Consider the following 20207-nt stretch of genomic DNA (forward strand, 5'->3'; position numbering starts at 1 on the left):
TTGCAAGGAGATTTTTGGTCTTCTGCACTGGTATTTCTTAGTGATATTATATATATATAATGTTTAGAAAATAACATTTTAGGAGAAGATCAGTCAATCTTTCCAGTTGTTGAAGCTTAGTAGACCTACCAATACATAAGTCGTGTCAGACAATAAAAAAATATGCAAGAAATGGAATTTGTCATAAGAAATAGGCTTTTTACCCATTCTGAAATAACAATGTAAAATAGTCAAGTATGAGTATTACAAGCAAATTAACACTTTTGCGCATAAATAGGCTTATATGTACCTAAATGCATGTGCACTGTTTTCGTAAACCTACCAGATTTAAACACTAGGAGGGATTTATTGATCTTCATTTAATAATTTACTTTCATTTCGATTTCAAACATGTCTGCGATAAGATTTCTTCTCTAAACCTGGAGAACGGGCAAATATAATATTTAGACTCACGGAAATAGGATCCATTTAGTCTCTTGAAAATCTCGGTTTAAGATGAATATCTCTTGCCATGTCTTTGACTAAATGCTAATGGGTACAAGAGAGCCCTGGAACTTTTCTGAAACGCTACAGAGAGAATTTCGGAAGTGGCCGGTGATAATACAAAGATGGATGCCACGTGGTTTCACGCCGGACCGCAAAATGACATAACATCTCGGTCAGGCTCACCTGCCTGCTCTTCCTTCCCCTGATTGTGTGACCCAAGACCTTTCTGTTTCCATTATAAGAATATTGCTGTTGTCGTATGTGGACAACCTTTACCATAACTTGATTGTGCTGGTATTTTTTTGTGGCTCATTTATGAACATATGGTTACAAATTTATCACTCAACATACACATGTTATTGCAGTTTTTGTAGCAAGGCTTAAGGTGTTTACGTCTAAGGTGTCATATAGAAGTCGTGAGGGGTGTACTAATGAGAGATAGAGAGAAAGAGAGAGAGAGAATGCTACCCCAGGAGCAGCAGTGTCCTTCAAATTATAGATTGTAGTTCCTTTGAAAGATAGGATCATTAGGAGGTCAAAGGCTACAAGTAAATCGCTGAAGTTTTCCTTGTTAGGCAGCACGAACCGCTGGTGCTGAACGCTTTGTACTTTGACTTTGGTGGCTCTTTTCAAGCCAGTGCACGTGAGAGCCACATATAGACCCACTTGGCCGTTGTGCCTTGCTGCGTCATATCATATTCAATCAAATACCTTTTGCCATGACGGCATCTGTCTCAAATGTGCTCTGCCATGAGGCTAGCTGCCAAATAGTCCTATTGTGAGCCTTGCTATGATAGTGTCAAATATACTTGGCTATGAGGGCATTTGTCAAATAGCTCTAGTCTGAAACATGTGCTTTGCTATTTGGGTATCTGTCTAATAGTCCGATCTGTGTAAATGTGCTTTTTTAAGAGGATATCTACCAAATAGTTCCACTCCGTCAGATGTATTTTGCTATTAGGATATCAGTCAAATAGTCCCACTCTGACAAATATGCTTTACTAATATGAGGTAATATGAGGGCATCTGTCAAATAGGCCTACGTCTGACAAATGTGCTTTGCTATGAGTGTGTCTACCAAATAGTCCTACTCCGTTAAATGTGTTTTGCTATGAGGGTGTCTATCACCTAGTCCCACTGACAAATGTGCTTTACTTCGATGGTATGTGTCAAACAGATCCTTCCCTGGTCCTTTTCCAAGGGTGACAAATTCAGGATGGAAAGTTCTCATGACCTCAAAAACCAATAAATACCGACAATTTTTTTATTTCTTATAAAGTTCTGCGGTCTTGTAAGCTTTAGCGTATTTTTTACCCTTCCGTGATTTGGCCAAAATGAAAAAACAATAAATAAATAAAATTTCTTTAGCATTTTATCTTCAAAATATTGTCTCGTGGTTTTGCCTGTAATATGTGACAGAATTTCCATTGCAAGGTCCAAACCACGTTCGTTTTCTCGTTGTCCCCATTCCTTAGAGACATACTCTGCCAACAACCGGACTAGGAACGAGACTGCCGGAAGGTACCCCCCCGCCCCCCCCTACCTCTCTCTCTCCTCTCTCTCTCTCTCTCTCTCTCTCTCTCGCTCTCTCTCTCTATCTCTCCTCGTCCATCTCGTCTCTCTCTCTCTCTCTCTCTCTCTCTCCTCTCTCTGCGCGCGCCGCGTATGGTCGTGCGTATCCCTAATTATTTCTTAAGGCCGTATGCCGTGCTTATTACCTCCATTCACCAGATCTATTTTCTCAATTATTTGTGGTAGCAACAAAGTGAAACAAAGGAAATGACAAGCACTAGCTACCTTAAAGTTACGCTGCGTATGAGTAGCAACGTAAGAACGCCGCATGCGTCGCATTCTTAGCAAAAGGAAAAGCAAGTTTGTCTATGGGTCATTTACTTAAAATTCTACCCAAGAACCTGCCTTCGCTGTTGGGTAATCTCACGGCACCGTTAGGCAGCCATAATAGTTCATAGCCCTTCACCGGGATGTTGTTTTGTTTGTTAGCCGTGGACTCTACGTCTTCGCCTTTCCTTTTCGAACGGATGTTACTAAGATGTCAGTTGTTTTGTTTCCTTTTCTTTTGAGCCTGAGCTTATTAAGACTTTTTTTTTTAAATATTGTTGTTTATGACGCACTAACCTCCTCTTGAAGTCAAAAAGTAAACATCAAGTACCCATTGTGAAATCTTTTTTTTCATTTTTTAGACTTCTTGCAACCCGAAAGCAATTCCCAACGGTGTACTGATAACAATAGCATAATCCATTGTGAGACTCAAGGAGAGTAATTAGTATTGTGATGATTGTTGCATACAGAGAAGTGTTACTTTTTGCTGCGCGTAATTTGCGTACTTTCTCACGAGTTGCGTGAAGGTCTTCCTTCGCTTTGCAGTGAAATGAAGTGGTCGCCATTCTTGTGGTAGGGAGGAGGGTGTGTTATGCTGTCATTATTTGCCCATTCTTGAGAATTATCGCTTCACTTTACACACACACACACACACACACACACACACACATTTTGTTATATATATATATAATATATATATATATATATGTATACATACATACATACACACACACACACACACACACACACACACACACACATATATATATATATATATATATATATATATATATATATATATATATATTGTGTGTATGCAGTTGAACTTAAACTTTAAAATAAACTTTTAATTCACTACCTCATCGCAAGGCCATGGGTCCTGTAGGACTTCTAAAAATGTTGCGTGCCTCGCACCTTTGTAGTGATTATGTTAGTATGTAAAGTAGTGATCACTTTAGTAAGTGTAGTACATGCCGTACCTAGAGTTTTCTTTTATGGGGGGGTGTCGTTTTCCCCAAAACTGGACCTTTTCTTCTATGAATGTCAACGCATATATAGGTATATAAAAGATGGAATACTTGAAAATGTTATTTTAGTTATATTAAGAAGAAAAATTGGGCATGCGGTCTATGCCCTTCTACCCGATTAGATGTCATTCAAAGTATTGACTTTGGTTAAGAGAATTTTACTTATAATGTTGAAAGTTTGCACTGAAATTCAAGAATATTTCTTCAGTTTTATTGATTGATTCATTCATTATGTTAACAATAACATGCACATTATTTTATTTGTTGTTGTTATATATTTTGACATAAAAAAATAATTATTTATTACTTTTTAAGTACAGTTCAATGAAAAGGATAGTAACAGAAAATATGGACTTCCAGCAATTTGGGGGACCCCCCTCCCCTCTGTAGGGGCCTGTAGTATTAGTACTGTAGCCTTGCGTGTTTACAATTTCATTCTCTAAGACGTGTACCTACGTATATGTTTGCTATATAGAAATCCACGCGCTTATTGTACTTTATTTATAACTTTACCTGATATGCGTTGCTTTTCTCTATCAAACAAGAAGTAGCACTTGTCAAACATTTTGCTATCTAATCGTAATGATGTATGTACTCCATCCTGTCACTGGGCCACCTACTGCACTGATTTGGGTCTCGGAATTTGGCAGTGTTATATCCAGACTTAGGTCCTCTAAAATTCTTTTTTTTTTTCCTTCTTTTTTTATTGTCCAACCACCAAATGGCATACCATATACATTGTCGCTGACGAAAGTTTGTTGGTACTTTTACAACAGACACTTTCCGAATATATGACAGCTTTCAAATCATAGATTTATATATTCAGTAGCCTAACTGTTCTTTTTTTTTTTTTCGTTCGAGTGTCACTCTTGACCATGTCCGAGTTTCCACCATTGTTCGTTTAAAACTGAAATTTTGGGTACAGCAAGTTAATTTGGCACATGAATTGACAAAATTGCTTGCGACAATGACAATTGCAATAATTATGAAAACATTGCATTTTAAATTAGCCTGCTCTCTCTCATAGTCTGCACTCTCTCACGAGCCAGTAAACCTCCAGACAACCAGCTTCGAGTACGACTTGTATTACGGATGAGACTAAAGATTTTGAAAGTCATGTGTTCTTGGACGCAAACGATCTACAAAAATCGGAAACTGTAGCTCGGCGATTAAGTTGTAAATGTTTACTGTTGTGGTTCCGCTCAAAATCAAGCCGAGCATGACCAGGACTTGATACCATATTCATAAAAGAAGAAAAAGAAAGAGTGAAAACAGACATTGCTACTGGCGGAATTGGGAAAGACAGTAAGTACCATGACTCGTTTCATTACTACACAAATATCAAGAGACAGAAAGTATACGTTCCCTCCCTTTGTGTACTTCTACGCTAGTAATTTATGGAAAGCGAAATTTGAAAGTGATGGCCACATATTATGCGTAACTTGAATTTATTCCAATAACGCTAAAAAAATACATTTTTGCAACCCTCCCCCAAAAGTGAAAAAGCTCCGGAAACTTTAATGTACAGCGTATAATGCTGTATGAGGCGGGGCCCTTGAAATTTTCAGCCACGGCCCGGAGGTGGCCTGTCCTATAGCGTTGCCAGACTCACGATCATGGTTAACTTTAACCTTGAATAGAATAAACTCTACTGAGGCTAGAGGGCTGCAATTTGGTATGTTTGATGATAGGATTGTGGATGGTCAACTTACGAATTTGCAGCCCTCCAGCCACGGTAGTTTTTTTTCAGATTTGAGGGCGGACAGAAAAGTGCGGACGGACAGACAAAGCCGTCTGAATAGTTTTCCTTCACTGAAAACTAAAAGGGCAGACGCCACAGTTGGGAGACAGACGTGATAATTACATCCATAGGTCATTCAGACGCACTTAAACTCACGCGAGATATCACAGAAAGACCAAGGTCCGCTTTCAGCGTTGCTACTTGTCGCTGTTTTTCTTGTGCTGACTAGAAATCTGTCATAACGGTACAAGCATAAAGGAAAAATATGCGGATTCTTGGGATATACAATTTTTGATGGCTTATATCATTCAATGAGTTTTTCGCTGCTTAACTGGTTTTTTTTTATTGTTTGCTCATAAGTATTTCAACCCATCTAATGCCTGTCAAACTATAACGCAGTTACAAGGAAATTCATTCATTCTCTCTCTTCCTAACACACGCACGCACACACACACACACAGAATGTAGCTCTTTCTTCATGTTTGTTATCATAGTTTAGCCCACTACTATTTCGAAACTTCCTCGCTAATACCTTGAGAAAAGACGAAATTAAACACAGAAAATTCCCCTCGCATTCCCATGGAGTGATAGCTATCCACCCGAGGAAGGGTAGTACCAAAAACATTAAAATCGACGTTGTTTTGTTCCTAATGACATTGCCATTAATCATTTGTGCTCTTACATATTCCCTTCACGTCCTTTTCTCCCTGAAGATAATCTCTGTGATGTAACTGAGTATTTCAACTGAGTGTGTGGGAAAGACAACGACAGTTCTTAGACCCACGACTGTGCTCATTGACGCTACTCAAGAACCATTGCTTGCTGGTTGTCCTTATGTCATGACCCAGACTTGCACCTGAAATTCACGTTTAACCAGTTTAGGACTCCTACTGTGCATTACTGAATATAGGTTATGTCTACTTGGAACTTGTCCTAAGACATCTGTTTCGAATGTGTTTGCCTGTGATTCATTTGTTTGTTGTTTGAAGTTTGATGTTTTCTTCCCTTTTTTGAAGACTGCATTTGGTACTTTTGGGGAAATCCTGTGCCCTTTTTATGTTATTCCTGGGACATGAATCTAAACTCATATAGTCATGTTTGGCAGATTTTAACATTTGTTTTTGTTATATTGGATGGAATAGGTATCTAGCACTGAGAGCGTTTTTCTCTTTTCCTTGTTTATTTAAAAGCACAAACCTCACTGTCGGTGCGCGTGCGACGAACACACACACACGCACATACACACACACACAATGTATTTTTTTATTATCCTTCGGCTGAGTGGAGGCTATGGAGGTACGTAGTGACGTAACAGAGGCGTCGTAGGTTTCATCACCCATCCCTGACCTCTTAGTAGGCCTAGTACTTACGTACCTCTCGACTTGCTGTCAGACTTCTATACAAGTTTTGTTTTTTGCGTTGACAGAGAACGTACATTATTTTTAATTTTTTTTTTCCATCTGCCAGCTTCCACTTAATTATCATGCGACTGAAGTAATGTAGTTAGTCATAAGAGACGACAATTGTGTCTATCCATCTACTACCTGGCTTTCTTTGTCAAGGCCTACCACCCGCTTCCCTTCAGATGAAGTCAGTGACTGTGGCTGCCTCTCTTTTTGAATATATTACTCAACCTTAAGGAACAAGTTCGTTAGGTAACAGTGATTATGTTGCTGGTTTAATTTAAAGTGAAAATTAATGAAGAGTTTATTTATGAATTACCCTCTCTCTCTCTCTCTCTCTCTCTATCTTCTTCTTCTAAAGACAGACAGAGAGAGAGAGAGAGAGAGAGAGAGAGAGAGAGAGAGAGAGAGAGAGAGAGGTAAAGTTTACAAAATCATCCCGTTAGCTAGTAAGATTTAATATTGTTACGACTTTTCAAAGTTTATTCTAGGAATATTTCCACATTAGCGAACTGTTGAAGACAGGGAACTGCAAAAGGACATCAAACGCTTCTCCAAGCTGACTACCGAAAACCTAGGCCTATAACATGAAGAATCGTCAATGGCGTACCGAAGTACGTGCGCGCTTGGACACGAGAGAGCGTTTTTATCTTATTCGATGAGGTGGTTGTGTGTGGTAAGGGAAAGGTTTTGAGGGGGAGGGACGGTGAGGGTTTTGGTTAACGCGTAACTGCTGTGTCTGCAACGTCGCTTGAATGCCAAGTATCGAACTCGTCCCGTTCTTAGATTTCAGCTGCCGAGTAAAATGTGGATATTGGTGTCAGGGTTAACCGTGCAGTGTCTGTTGTATCGGTTAATAAGCTTTGCCACTTCCGTACAGATGATCGATTTAAATACCGTTATAGTTCATGCAAGGTATCTAGAGAAAGAAGTAGCATCATCCCATAGAGAGAGCGCTGTGTTAACACAAACCAAAATATGATTTTTACTTGTTTGTTTGTCAAGTTTCGCTATAATAAAAAGCATAAAGAAAAGTTTAGATTTTTTTGTTATATTCCAGACACTGATACTGACAGTGATTAAAAAAAAAAAAAAAAAACAGGCTGTAATTGAACACTTTTTCTTTGTCCTGATTGGCTAACTATGAGTGACGTCACTAAGCTCCTCCCCATTTATACCATGCTCGTCGTCTTTCAGTAGTCAAAGCGAAAGGGCGGTCTTTTTAACCATGTTGACATTTTAACATAGCTAAATTATGGTGCACTGTACCACAAAAATCAGAAGAACAAAAGGAAATTTGTAAATTTTCATTGTTTTCCGATAAATATTTCCGCAAGTGACGTCATATTCGTAATATGACGTCTTCATCCATATAGCAGACGAATTTCCTTCAGTCAGGCTTGGAGTAATTACGTTATGCTTTAAGTCAATTACAGTTACAATTATAATTACCAGTCCTATCATCAAATTGCAATTACAACTAAAATTAATATTAAATAGAAATAAAGAATTACAATTACAATTACCTTAAAAATATGTAATTAATTACATTTCAATTAAATTACAATTACAATTACAACAAGCTTGCCATCAAAGCACAGCCCTTGTGTAAAGGGGGCGTGGGCCAGACAGGCAAGAGATGCCGACTAGTCAATTTCCTTCGCTCCAGATGCAAACACCTTACTTATAACCACCTTGAGTTCATGCACCTTGCGTTACTATTATTGACCTCAAGGTAAATAAGATCTACTCGCAGACGTTGATGCTGACTGAGATGATTTGAACAGGAGCATTAAAACGTAAAACCGATTTTGATACGTGTTGAATAACAGTAATCGATTGTCCTCGCCAACATGAGGTCTTTCATCTGGAATGCCAAATAAGTGTTTTTACAAAAGGTATTTATAAGTAAGTTCTATCTAGAGATCTTCATCAGTTGTATACAAAATTGAGTGCTGGCTAGAGATAATAATGACCAATACTCAAGGGTTAATGCTGGCCAACAAACTTTATTAAAAGTATTTGGAGCAAAGATTTTAGTCAGAAATTTTCACAAATGAATCAGCAGTATTTTGACTGGAGATCTTAGTCAGCAATATGTAAAGTTAATGACGGCTGGAGATTTTAAGTGGCAAAGATTCAGGTGAGAGGGAGGCAGTCTTCATGAATAATATTCATAAGTTAATCCTGACTACGGATTTCATGAGATCTACCACTCAAAAGTGAATGTCGAACCGTGATGTTAATCATTAGCACTCCAACTTATTTGCGGCTAAAGATTTCAAACAATGCTATTTAAAAGTTGTGTTTAATGTTCAATGCCGACCAGTGATTTATATACCAGTATTTAAAAATGAATATCTACGGGTTAATTGTCTTAATAAACGGTATTTTATAAGTTAATGCCAACAGGAAATTTTAATCGGCGGCATACCAACTATAAGTTTATTTACAGAAGTAGTCAAAGTTTGGCGCTGAAGAGAAATTTTAATCACCAATATCCAGAGGTTGATTCTGACTAGTGGCTGCTATAGTCTAAAGCATTCAGTGTTAAAGCCAGCAGAAATTTTAATCAGCAGTACGCAAAATTTAAAGTCCGCTAGAAATATTTGTCAACAGTACCCAAAAGTTAAAAGTCAGCCAGATATTTTAATCAGGAGTGTTCAAAAGTTAACACCATCTAGAAATTCTTGACAAAGTTTGCGCTACTTGTACTCAAAAATCTTTTATCTCCCAAACAGGATGAAAAACAGTCTACTTCTCACGTTGGGCGTCCTATGGATGTTCAGTGGCCAGTCATCAGGGGAGCTGGCTGCTCTCGAGAAATCCTACAAGATCCTTGTATTGATTCCAGTGTCCTCATGGAGCCACAGGCAAGTCATCCTGCCCATCGTAGAAGCCCTTGCCGATAGAGGGCACCAGGTTAGCGCATATTTTATTTCCAGTATTTTAGAAAGGAGCACCTTTTAAAAATCTGCTCTAATCCTGATCACCTATATTGAGGTTTAATTAAAGTGAGAAACACGAAAATGCTTTAAGTTTACTTCGAGGAATCTGACTTATCTTCTTCGACGCAGGTTGTCGTTTTGAGCAAATTCCCTCCGTCCACCTCGCATCCAAACATCCACGAACTCACCGTCAGAAATTCCATATACGAGGACAAGATCAACTTTTTCGAGGTCCGGAAGCACCCTCTGCTCTTCTTGGCCAATTTCCGGGCGGACTTGGCCACCATGGCCAGACGTCTGTACAACGACACTCAGGTGATGGATCTCTACGCCATGAGGAAGGAGTTCGATCTGGTGATGGTGGACGCTCTCTTCAATGAGGTGAGTCAGTGGTGCAGGCGGCCGGCTTGGTCGAGGATTGAATATTCCCCCGAAGGAGATATGTAGTGCCGTCAGTGCACCTCTTGCGTCGCCATGTCGGCATTGCATTACTAAAGGGTGTTTTTTTTTTATTTTTATTTTTTATTTTTTTTACCCTACCTTCGTTCCCGCATCCTTTCTGTAACTGTTGTCCGACACCTCTAACTGTTACTTCTCGGTGCAGTGATGGGATTTTCTCTAAGTTCTACCTTTAGAGCCTTGTATGTACTTCTTTTCCTCTAGTAGTATCTCTTTATCCCCACTGCCGAACTCTCTCTCTCTCTCTCTCTCTCTCTCTCTCTTTCTCTACTGTCCTTAGCGCTGATGACCCCATAAGTCCCAGCGCTTGGCCTTTGTCCTATATTCTAGATTCTATTCTATTCTGAAACCTTTTAAAATTATAACTTGGCTTTTTGGCGTTGCAGGCCGTGTACCCCTTTGCCGAGGACCTGCCCTTCATCACCATTTCGACCGTAGGGCACGACTACCAGCATAGCGCCGTCATGGGCAACGTCCTGAACCCTGCCTATACCCCGACCAAGCTCTGGGAGTTTCCCAGACCCTGGAAGATTCACGATAAGGTCTTCAACATCCTCTTCCACTTCTTCAACGCCTTCGCCTGGAGGTACTGGGTCGTGCCTGCTATCCAGGACGAGGTGAGGTCAAGAGGAACAGGCGTGGTTCAGTGTTCCTTAGTTTCGTTCGTTCGTTCGTGTGTTTGAACCTCAGTCTCCTATTTTCCTCGTAGTGGGCAGTGCCATCAAACTGTAGGCACGATTTGGGTTCTTTGGAGCGTCCCTTCGGCCCGTAGCTGCAACCCCTTTTATTTGATTAACTCTACCTTCTTCCACCTCTCCGAACAATTGTTTCATAGTGCAACTACCAAGTCCTCATCCTGTGACAGCTTGACAACCTTCTTAACTCTTAATTTCTCTTTCAGCGCTGAATGACCTCATAGGTACTGGCGCTTGGCATTTGGGCAGAATTTTATATTCCAACTTCTTTTCATTTTGTGTGTGTGTGTGTGTGTGTGTGAATTGGCACTGTTACATGTGGTAGATAAAAGTGAATGATGTCTTCCTGTTGCAAATTGGTATTACATTTCCTGCGAGTTTTAATGATAGTCCATTTTCTATCTACCAAATGTGAGACCATTCAATATAGGAGCTTAGATAAGAGTGTATCGCACTGATGTAGTTTTATTTATATGAATGTAGGGTAAAATAACAGCCTCCCCAAGCCCATTCTCTCTTGGTCTGTTAATTGACTTGTAATTACCTAGAGAGAGAGAGAGAGAGAGAATTGTAGGTGGTCAGACCTGTCCATAATCAGAAATTTTTCTCTTGGCAAAATTTCTTGCTATTTGTAGAATGAAATGTGAACTAGTAAATTTCCCTAAAAAATATATTAAACCCGCTACCTAAATCCAATCTGATTATTCTACTTTTGTGTCCTGAGACTTGAATAGCAGACGCGCATGCACGCACGTCAGCGCATGCGCGGGTGTAAAAAGCGCAGCAGCAGCATAACAATGAGACAGGGACGTGAGATCTAATTGCCGCTGGGTATCGTCTCCCATGACAGGTCGAGCTGTATTTGCCTGACATCCGACCTCTCCTGCAGACGGAGCGGAACGCCAGCCTGACCTTCCTGAATGCCCATTACAGCATCGACCTCCCGTTGCCGCTGTTGCCCTCCCAGGTGCAGATTGGCGCCATCCATTGCAAGTCTCCCAGGCCCCTCAATAAGGTAGGAAGGAGGAGGCTTTCGGTCTCGCTCTTTTCATTTCATTATCATGGCGTCAGAGAGGGTCATCTATGCGGCTGCTTCTGTTTTGGTTTCTTGTGATTTGTGTCTTCCGTTTGATCTGATGGGATATGTTAGTTACCTTTGTCTTTTATGGATACACATGCACACAGTCACAGATACACACAAGTACACATATATATTATAATATATATATATAATATATATATATATATATATTTTATATATATATTTTATATATATATATATATATATATGATATATATTTAATAATTATATTTTGTTATTTTTATATATATTTTAATATATACTATATATATATATAGTATATATATATATAAAATGTGTGTATGGATAAACGTGACCCTATATTTTAAAAATTTTATAGATTTCAAAAGAATGTTGAAATGCTTGAAATTGAAGGAGGGTAGTGGGATATGGATGGAAAAAGGATTATCACATGTGTAAACTTAGTAGGGATCCTAGCAATTTTATAATGAGTTTTGTAGCCCATCCCTCTTTGACACTGTCAGTTGTGGAGTTGTAGTCTCCAGGTGTGTGTGTTTTTTTGTCCGTTTTATCCCTCTGGGAAATACAGTACGATTCGTTAATGACTTTGAAATAAAGTTGAAAACCGGTCAGAACCTACTACACCCAGTCTCTTATTTGTTTTTTTAGTTTGGGTGATTATATATATATATTATATATATATATATATATATATACGTGTATGTATATTTATATATATATATATTTATTATATATATATAGATATATATGTATATATATATATATATATATATATATATATATATATATATATATATATATGAGAAATGGTCCCTAGAGATTGCAAACGAAGCAGGGGAAGGAAGAGAAGACGATGGATTGACGAGCTAAGAAAAGTTGCAGGTATAGACTGGCATCAAAAGACCATTAACAGAAGGGAGTGGAAGGACGTCTGAGGCCTTTGTCCTGCAGTGGACTAGCAACGGCTGATGATGATGACTCAATATATATCTATATATATATATATATATATATATATATATTATATATATATATATATTTAGATATATAGGTCGACAGATATATAAATTTCGATTTCAGTCACCTCTCCAAACTCTCCCTCAGGAACTCACCGCCTGGATAGAAGGCGCGGGCGATGACGGCGTGGTTTACGTAAGCCTGGGATCGATGGCCCAAGGCAACACCATGCCGATCCATTACCGCGACCTCTTCGTCAGCGCCTTCGCCAAGCTCTCCCGCCGGGTCATATGGAAATACGAGGGGTCCGTGCCCGGCGTCTCTGAAAACGTGCTGATAAGGCGGTGGCTCCCTCAGCAGGATATCCTCGGTAGGTGTGGAGGTGACGAGCTGAGATGATGGTCATGAGGGTAGGTCATGTGAGGTTGGCTGTTTGTTTTCGTAAGGTTTGGCCTTTATGGATTATCAGTGTGATGCTGCAGTACGAGTAGTGAAGATAAGATGCTTGATAGTGTTCAGAATGGCAGTATGTGTGTGTGTGTGTGTCTGTCTGTGTTAGTGTGTGTGTGTGTGTGCATAACGAAAGGGATGACCTATTGTAACTCGGAGTTAAATTTAAAAAAATAAAATCTTTTAATTCTTCTTCTCCTTATATTGTAGTATGATTAGATAGATGAGTGGTGAGTGCATGAGTGTGTGTGCGTGTGAGTGGAATAATAGAAGCTGGCTAATGAAAAAGCTTCCATGATAATTTGCCAAATAAAAAAGAAAAAACGTTCAATTTATCTTCTGATGGTTCCCCCATTATCACTGCCAGCTGACGTCATATCTCGCAAGAATAAAAATGTAAATTAAAATAACTTTCGATTTTTCTCCCTTTTTCTGCTGCTGCTGATGATGGTGTTGATGGTTCCTCGTCGGTGTTGGCCCACAGCCCACCCGAAAGTGAAAGTGTTCCTGTCGCACGGAGGCCTGCTCAGTCTTCAGGAGAGCATCTACCACGTGACCCCCATTGTAGCCCTACCCATCTTCGGCGACCAGGAGCGCGTCTCGGCCCACCTCCACAACAAGGGCTTCGGGAGGTGGCTCCAATGGGAGGACCTCAGTGTGGATCTCCTGCTGGAGGCCATTTATGACGTGTCGAATAACACGAGGTGAGGAGGAATAAGTGAAGGCGATGGACCTCAACAACCTTTTCTCTGGAACTTGCTCAAGAAGAGGTCTTGGGTGGGGGGTGGGGGCGGCGGTTAGGTCTCTAGGCTTCGCAAATTATAGGCTGTGGGGCTTTTACCTTCTCCGTTCACGTGTGAAGTTAATTATTTCTCTTTTCTTCGAGATACGTTGAAGATGAACATGACCTTACGTATTTCTCAGGCGGGATTTCGTCGTAGGAAAAGGTGCGCCTCATGAATTGATCAGAAGGTTTACTGTTTAAGAAACCTTAAATGAGAGTTTTATGAATACTGCAAGTTGCTCATCAAGTTATAAGATTCATTTGAGAAATACTTGCATATCTTTTTAAAGATGAATTAGCATTACCTAATTGCTAATGCAGTTTGAGAAATACTTATAAAGGATATTTAGAAATACTTATAAACGGTACCTTAAGTAATATTTGTGTAGACAGTTGAAGAAGTACAGACAGTCTAAACAAATACGTGTGAAGGTGGCTCTGAAGATATATATGAAGTTAGTTTAGGAAATACTTATAAAGGTCGATGAAAAAGTGCTCATGAAGATAGTTTAGGAAGTCTTTATGAGGAGAGGGGCCCTCAAGTTCTGCCACATCGGGTTTGGAGACGTCAGGCAGAGGTCTGCATCAAGTGTAATAGATGTTTTCTCACGTAAGTGGGATGAGTGATACAATTTTGTTCTTCATTATTTCAAAAAGGAGGTTACCTCACTGTAACAGCAGCTCCACTAGCATTCAAAAATTTAGGAACTACAAATATGATGTAGATCTAAAGTTGATATGAATCATATTTATTCTACAATAGCGTTATTCAGTGAAAGGTTACTGTTCCATATAAGTATTATTATTTAGGTCTGTTGATGCCTGTATTGGTCACAAGTAATTTTGCAGTGCTCAGTAGATTTTTATTTTAACAGCCTTTCTGCTTCTATTTCAATTTCACCAAATTGGGAGTACACACGTACGCACATACACCGATTTTATATATATATATATATATATATATATATATATATATATATAGATATAATTATCTATATACATAATGTATATATGTATACACCTATGTACTTATGTATACAGATAAACACAAATTCTTGTAAGATGATTTTCCAGTAGCAAATGTAGGTTTTCGCCTTTCATTGGGATTAAGTTTCTAATAGACGATTCATGTTACAGTAGCCTCTGGAAAGCTGAAGAACTCAAACGCCCACCAGATGAGGAATTTTAGAAATGCTGCCTCGTGCTGATCACAGTGATTACATCATGCTAATTTGAATGTTACTTTGCGTAAGACTCTCTCTCTCTCTCTCTCTCTCTCTCTCTCTCTCGTCTCTTCTCTCATTCTCCCTCCCTCTCTCTCTCATCATCTCTCCTCCCTTTGGTCCCCCACCCCACTGAATATTTCATCAACAGATATCTTATAGTAGAAATGCTTCAGGTTTTCACAGGTGACTTGAATAAAGAGATAAAAAAAGTTGATTTTTAAACCTCAGAAAATTATTATTTTTCTGACAGTCGTAAAGTTTTGTTAAAGTACGCAGACTACATGCTATAGTAAAATGATAAATTATTTATATATAGAATCAAGTTCTTCCTCCAAGTTTATACAAATACTATAAGCTTTCAATAACCGCACAGAAGAGTACAATAAAGTTAGATGTGTGATACATAAATAACTCAAAATTCATAATCGAAGTTTTTACTATTAACTTATGGGTAGGGAATTCTTGATTCTACAGAAGTACCATTTTCAGCTGGATGGAAATCATCTGAATTTGCTGAATACTGCAGCACAGGAATGCTTTGTACTCATTGCTTTCGATGTCAAAATATTTTGTGAATCACATGAAGACTGAACTGCTTCAATCCATTCATGGAGAAAAGAGAAAATTGTTGTTTCATCTGTGGAAGTCATATCTTTTTTCAACAGATTCTTATGAATACTCTCCCATTACTCGGAGCATGGAATTTACATAATTACTTATATCTATGAGAATATTTTTTATCAAAAAGACAGAAATACTGTCAATTTTTATCCAAGGCCATAGCGTTGGCGAAATAAACGAACCTTTTATGCCGCAGATACACAGACAACGTCCGAACGGCCTCCAGACTGATGCGTGATCAGCCGACCTCTGCGAAGGAGCGGGCCGTTTTCTGGACGGAGTACGCCATCAAGCACAAAGGCGCTCCCCACCTGCGGTCCCCCGCCATGGACCTCACCTGGGTGGAGTTCTTCCTCATCGACGCCCTCGTCTTCGTTGGCCTCGTGGGAGGCCTGACCTACGGTCTTCTGCAGACCATCCTGAAGAGGATCAAGCTTGATTACGGGAAGATGAAGGCCGACTGATCTCTCGTCTCATTCTCGTTTGTTCGAAACGAGCGGTAGTTCGAGATAGGCGCCGACGCTGCGTCTTTCATCTGCGAGTCATTTACGCTCTCCAGAAACACTTTTCGTATACTCTAAAGTCGTCCTAATCAGGTGCGAGTGGCGCTTGGCGGCCACGAGCGCCGCATTTCGAATAGGTGAGCCGTTTTTTAAGTCTAAGTACTTCTGGTGTGTTTCACTGAGCAAAAGTCATGGAGTGCAAAAGTGCTGAGTGAAACTCGCATTTCTACCAAAAGGTTTCAGAGTAGGCAGTGTAACTCTCTATTTAGAATAGGTTTAGATGCCGTGTCTACTTTCTGTTTGTTGTCCCTACTTGTCTGTGCATTTGTGTCGATGCTTGTGTCTATATATGTTTGTTTATCTGTTGCAGAATGAATTTTACTTTGGTTATATTATGAGGTGAATCTTTGAATCGTCAATTTCCCACCCTACATGTCATAGATTGCAAGTTCACTTGAAGATCCCAACTTGCGAAAGAAATTAAGTTTTGGTTGGAGGTACGAGCCTATATAGAGCTCTTATTGGAGAGACATTCCAATTAAACCTGTCAAGCCTAGTGCTCGTTCTGATTATGACAGCAGGTGCGTCTTGAAGAGCTAAATCTGATGGAACCAGACTCTCGTATTGAAGAATATCCCTGTCGAGGAATGCAAATTACCCAGAGGCCTTCTCGTCATCAGATCGGTAAGACGACCTCGTTCTGGTACTCCAGATGCGGGGTTCGAATCTTGCTACGGGCGCCAAATTGCTTTATGTTCATGCATTAGGATCTCAGGCTTCGTAGTGACAGGCGTATCCAAAAAGCGTGAGGAGTAAGAGAGACTCGTGGTCACTTGTAAGGTCATTATAATAATTTACTGTATTTTATAAATAAAGATATTATCATAAATAAAACGAACAACAGTGTACCAAAATTAAATAACGATTAAGATACTGATCTGGATTTTTGGTACGTACTGTTGATTATTTCAGGCAAAGACCAACTTAAGAAGAAAAAGAAGAAGAAGAAAAAGATGAAGAAAACCGGGGTTTAGTGGGAATGCAGGAGTTGGGATTTGATTTGACTTGTAGATTTTGATCACTTATGAGACATCTACGATGAATCTATGTACGACAGGGATGGGACACCTCTAGTGAATGTTTGCTGTTTGTTTATCGTTGTTACATAGTTAAGTAAGTTCCTGATATGACAAGTGAATAGGATACACATTATTCTTAAGGGTAAGGTCATGCCCTCCTTTAGCCCAACCCCAATAAAGCGAAGAATTTAAGGGAGAAGGGTCGGGCAAAACCAGTAAGGAAGCGATAGGCCATTCTGTATCTCGAAGTGGCAAAATATTAATATAATAATAATAGAAAACTTTGCAGATGAAGAAAAGGAAAAGATGTTACAAAGCGAAAAAGCAAATGATCTCCCAAACTGATCCACAGATTTAAGATTAATTTTGGAAGTTCATCTACTGATATTTTCTTTAGATAGATTGATAGACTATTTGCTGTTTAGTACATAGCTCTTGGTATTTATAAGTGAGTTGCCTCCTGTTGTTAGTTACATTTCTGTCGTCATCGCTAACTTGAAGAAAAACATGTTAAAACCATTTTGTTAAAAAGCATGCAGTTTTTCTTCTGCTGCAATAAGTGTTCTTTAGCTGTCATAAATAAATGGTTGCATTTAATGTTAAGTTAAAAACAAGGTAGAGGTTTCGAAAGCAGAAACAAATAATGTACAAATGTTCACTGGCGATTGGTTAGGTTTAATAAACTCTGAGCCGAAGAGCGTTTTTGGCGATTAAATCTTTGGACTAACTAAAGAGTAGATAGAAATGTTTCCTGTAGTGCTGGAGGTAGACAAAAATGACAGATATCCGTATCACATCACTAGTTCTCTTCCCATCTTCTTGCTTTTCTCAGTTATGATAAATTTTTCATAAGGTCTTTTACAATCTTCACATCTTTCCTTCATCCTTCACAGGTAAAAGCTCTCTGTGATCTGTGTTCTAGAAAATTAAACCTTTATTTCCTTAAATAGCTCTCTGGCAAACATCTCGAAGACTAGATGATGTGTGTGTTTAGAAATTAAGTTTGATTACATCGCTTCCTGTAACGTGTTCTTTTGAGTTAGTCTCGTAGTACAAAAGTGTTAAAACCATGTATTCATTATAAGGCAGCATCTGCCTACTTATGCAGTGCTTTACATGCACGCATTAAACGCAAGAAAAGGCTTCAAAGCTTTTTCAAAGCAATGTTAGTTTGTAGTACATTTTGAATATCATGAATGAATGTGAAAAGTAGGCTGATAAATAGGATTGTTATTCTTTATTAAAGGATCTAAAATCCATTGCTGTGTTTCTTTTTCACTGGACAACAGAAACTTCAGTGATATCATTTTTTTTCCTCGTCAGGAAGATTTATTTACCGGTATTCAGAATAATGTGGAACAGACATAAACAGCTGACAGTCATAAGATCTCATTTTTGGATGCGTTCTACTGCGCGGTGCTTAGCTGATTCAATCGACGGTCAAACACAACGAACATTTGTTGACAACTTAACTGTGGAGGGGAATGCTTAGCTCCATTGTTACCAATATCAAGTCTGTTTTCGATTCTGTCATCAATCTGATTGTCACTAGATGCTAAAGGAGGCTACTCATAGTTGTGGTAATGTACTGGACCAAGTAGTAACACATTTTTTTCCTTTTTTATTATAATTGGCTTAGGCTATCTGCTTGGCCTTTCCAGCTTACTGATGGACAGCTCTAGTTCAGTAAGTTGTCGGTTCAGATACAACAACACCAAACGTACTAATCAGGTAAGGCCCCATAAGAGTTAATATATTAAAAAAAAATTGAATCGTTTGCATGATCAACCGAAGTTCGTGTTGTTCCAAAGCCCTGCTTAACCTAGCTGTGTAGCCTGCGGAGGAACCCTCTCGAATAAAATTCTATAGAAGCAGACACCATGGCGCTGTAGTATATGAATATAGTCCAAAAAAAATTTTCATATTCAATGGAACACTTTAATCATTATAAGCGTGTATTATTTGGAATTTCACCACAGCCGATCAATAAATGTGATGTCGTACTGTAATGTGAATTATTGAGCAGTTTCAACATATGACAACCATTAGGCAAACAAAAAAATTTGTACTAACCGTACAGTATATGTTCAACTGCAACCTTTCTAGCTAGCCAAACCTAGTACTTGCGTACCCTTACCACAAGCCGTACCCTAACCTATGCTCACTCTTGAAGCCCATAACGCTTATATATACTAGAATGGGTAAGCATTGTGCAGTACACTTTAAATTCAGCTGGCAAAATGTCAAACAATAAAGTATAGCTCTTCAAATGAATGGAAACTGCTGCAGTCACCAAATGTATATCGGCGCAGAGGAAACTGAACAAACTAAACCCGCCGTTTCAATTTAGTTGAAAAAATGGAAGGATACATCTAATATGCACCAAAATTATAAGAATTTTGGCCAGTCTTACACAAAACATTATTACGGTCTGATAAACCACGCGTTTTCAAAAGTTACGAAGATGTCGAGTTTACTGATTCACAGTGCTTAACGTAGTTGAACCATTAGATCCATTGGAAATTGGATGGAAAGTCAGTGTCTCAGTGACCTTGATTCATCTCTGATTCCTGAATCTTGCATCAGTGAGATGCCTAAAGATATGATTATTAACTGCTCTTGCAAGTTTTGTCATACCCAACGATGCAGCTGCTGGAGAAACAATGTTTTTTGTACGACTTAAATGCAAAACATCTTGTGACAATCATGATCACTTGTAAATTTTTGTAAGAATTGTCATATTACAGCATATGCATTATCATCAGTTCTTTCTTTTATAAATTAATCAAAATTCAATGGTCACGCCATTATGAATATATACTCATACTCTCCTCAAGTCTAATAAAAATATATCTTTGATTCATTTCTGTTCATTTCAGCATGTTGCTACAAAGGAAAACTTAAGTTTGTATTAACTTTTGCAAA

At 38.9% G+C, this 20207-nt stretch overlaps 1 protein-coding gene across 3 annotated transcripts in view; it reads left to right on the forward strand.

Moving 5' to 3' along the window:
- The window catches only part of LOC135219715 (UDP-glycosyltransferase UGT5-like), a 106400-nt gene extending 87900 nt beyond the window's left edge, over window positions 1-18500 (forward strand). For all 3 annotated transcript variants that reach the window (XM_064256705.1, XM_064256704.1, XM_064256706.1), the window contains 7 exons: window positions 9239-9419; window positions 9575-9826; window positions 10291-10521; window positions 11450-11614; window positions 12767-12989; window positions 13554-13773; window positions 15897-18500. In XM_064256705.1, coding sequence (XP_064112775.1) covers window positions 9240-9419; window positions 9575-9826; window positions 10291-10521; window positions 11450-11614; window positions 12767-12989; window positions 13554-13773; window positions 15897-16164 — 1539 coding nt within the window. In that variant the 5' untranslated portion in view covers window position 9239 and the 3' untranslated portion in view covers window positions 16165-18500. The remainder of the gene's footprint in view (window positions 1-9238; window positions 9420-9574; window positions 9827-10290; window positions 10522-11449; window positions 11615-12766; window positions 12990-13553; window positions 13774-15896) is intronic.
- Window positions 18501-20207: the final 1707 nt, after the last annotated feature.

Source organism: Macrobrachium nipponense, chromosome 1, assembly GCF_015104395.2.
Source record: "Macrobrachium nipponense isolate FS-2020 chromosome 1, ASM1510439v2, whole genome shotgun sequence".
Lineage (NCBI taxonomy): Eukaryota > Metazoa > Arthropoda > Malacostraca > Decapoda > Palaemonidae > Macrobrachium > Macrobrachium nipponense.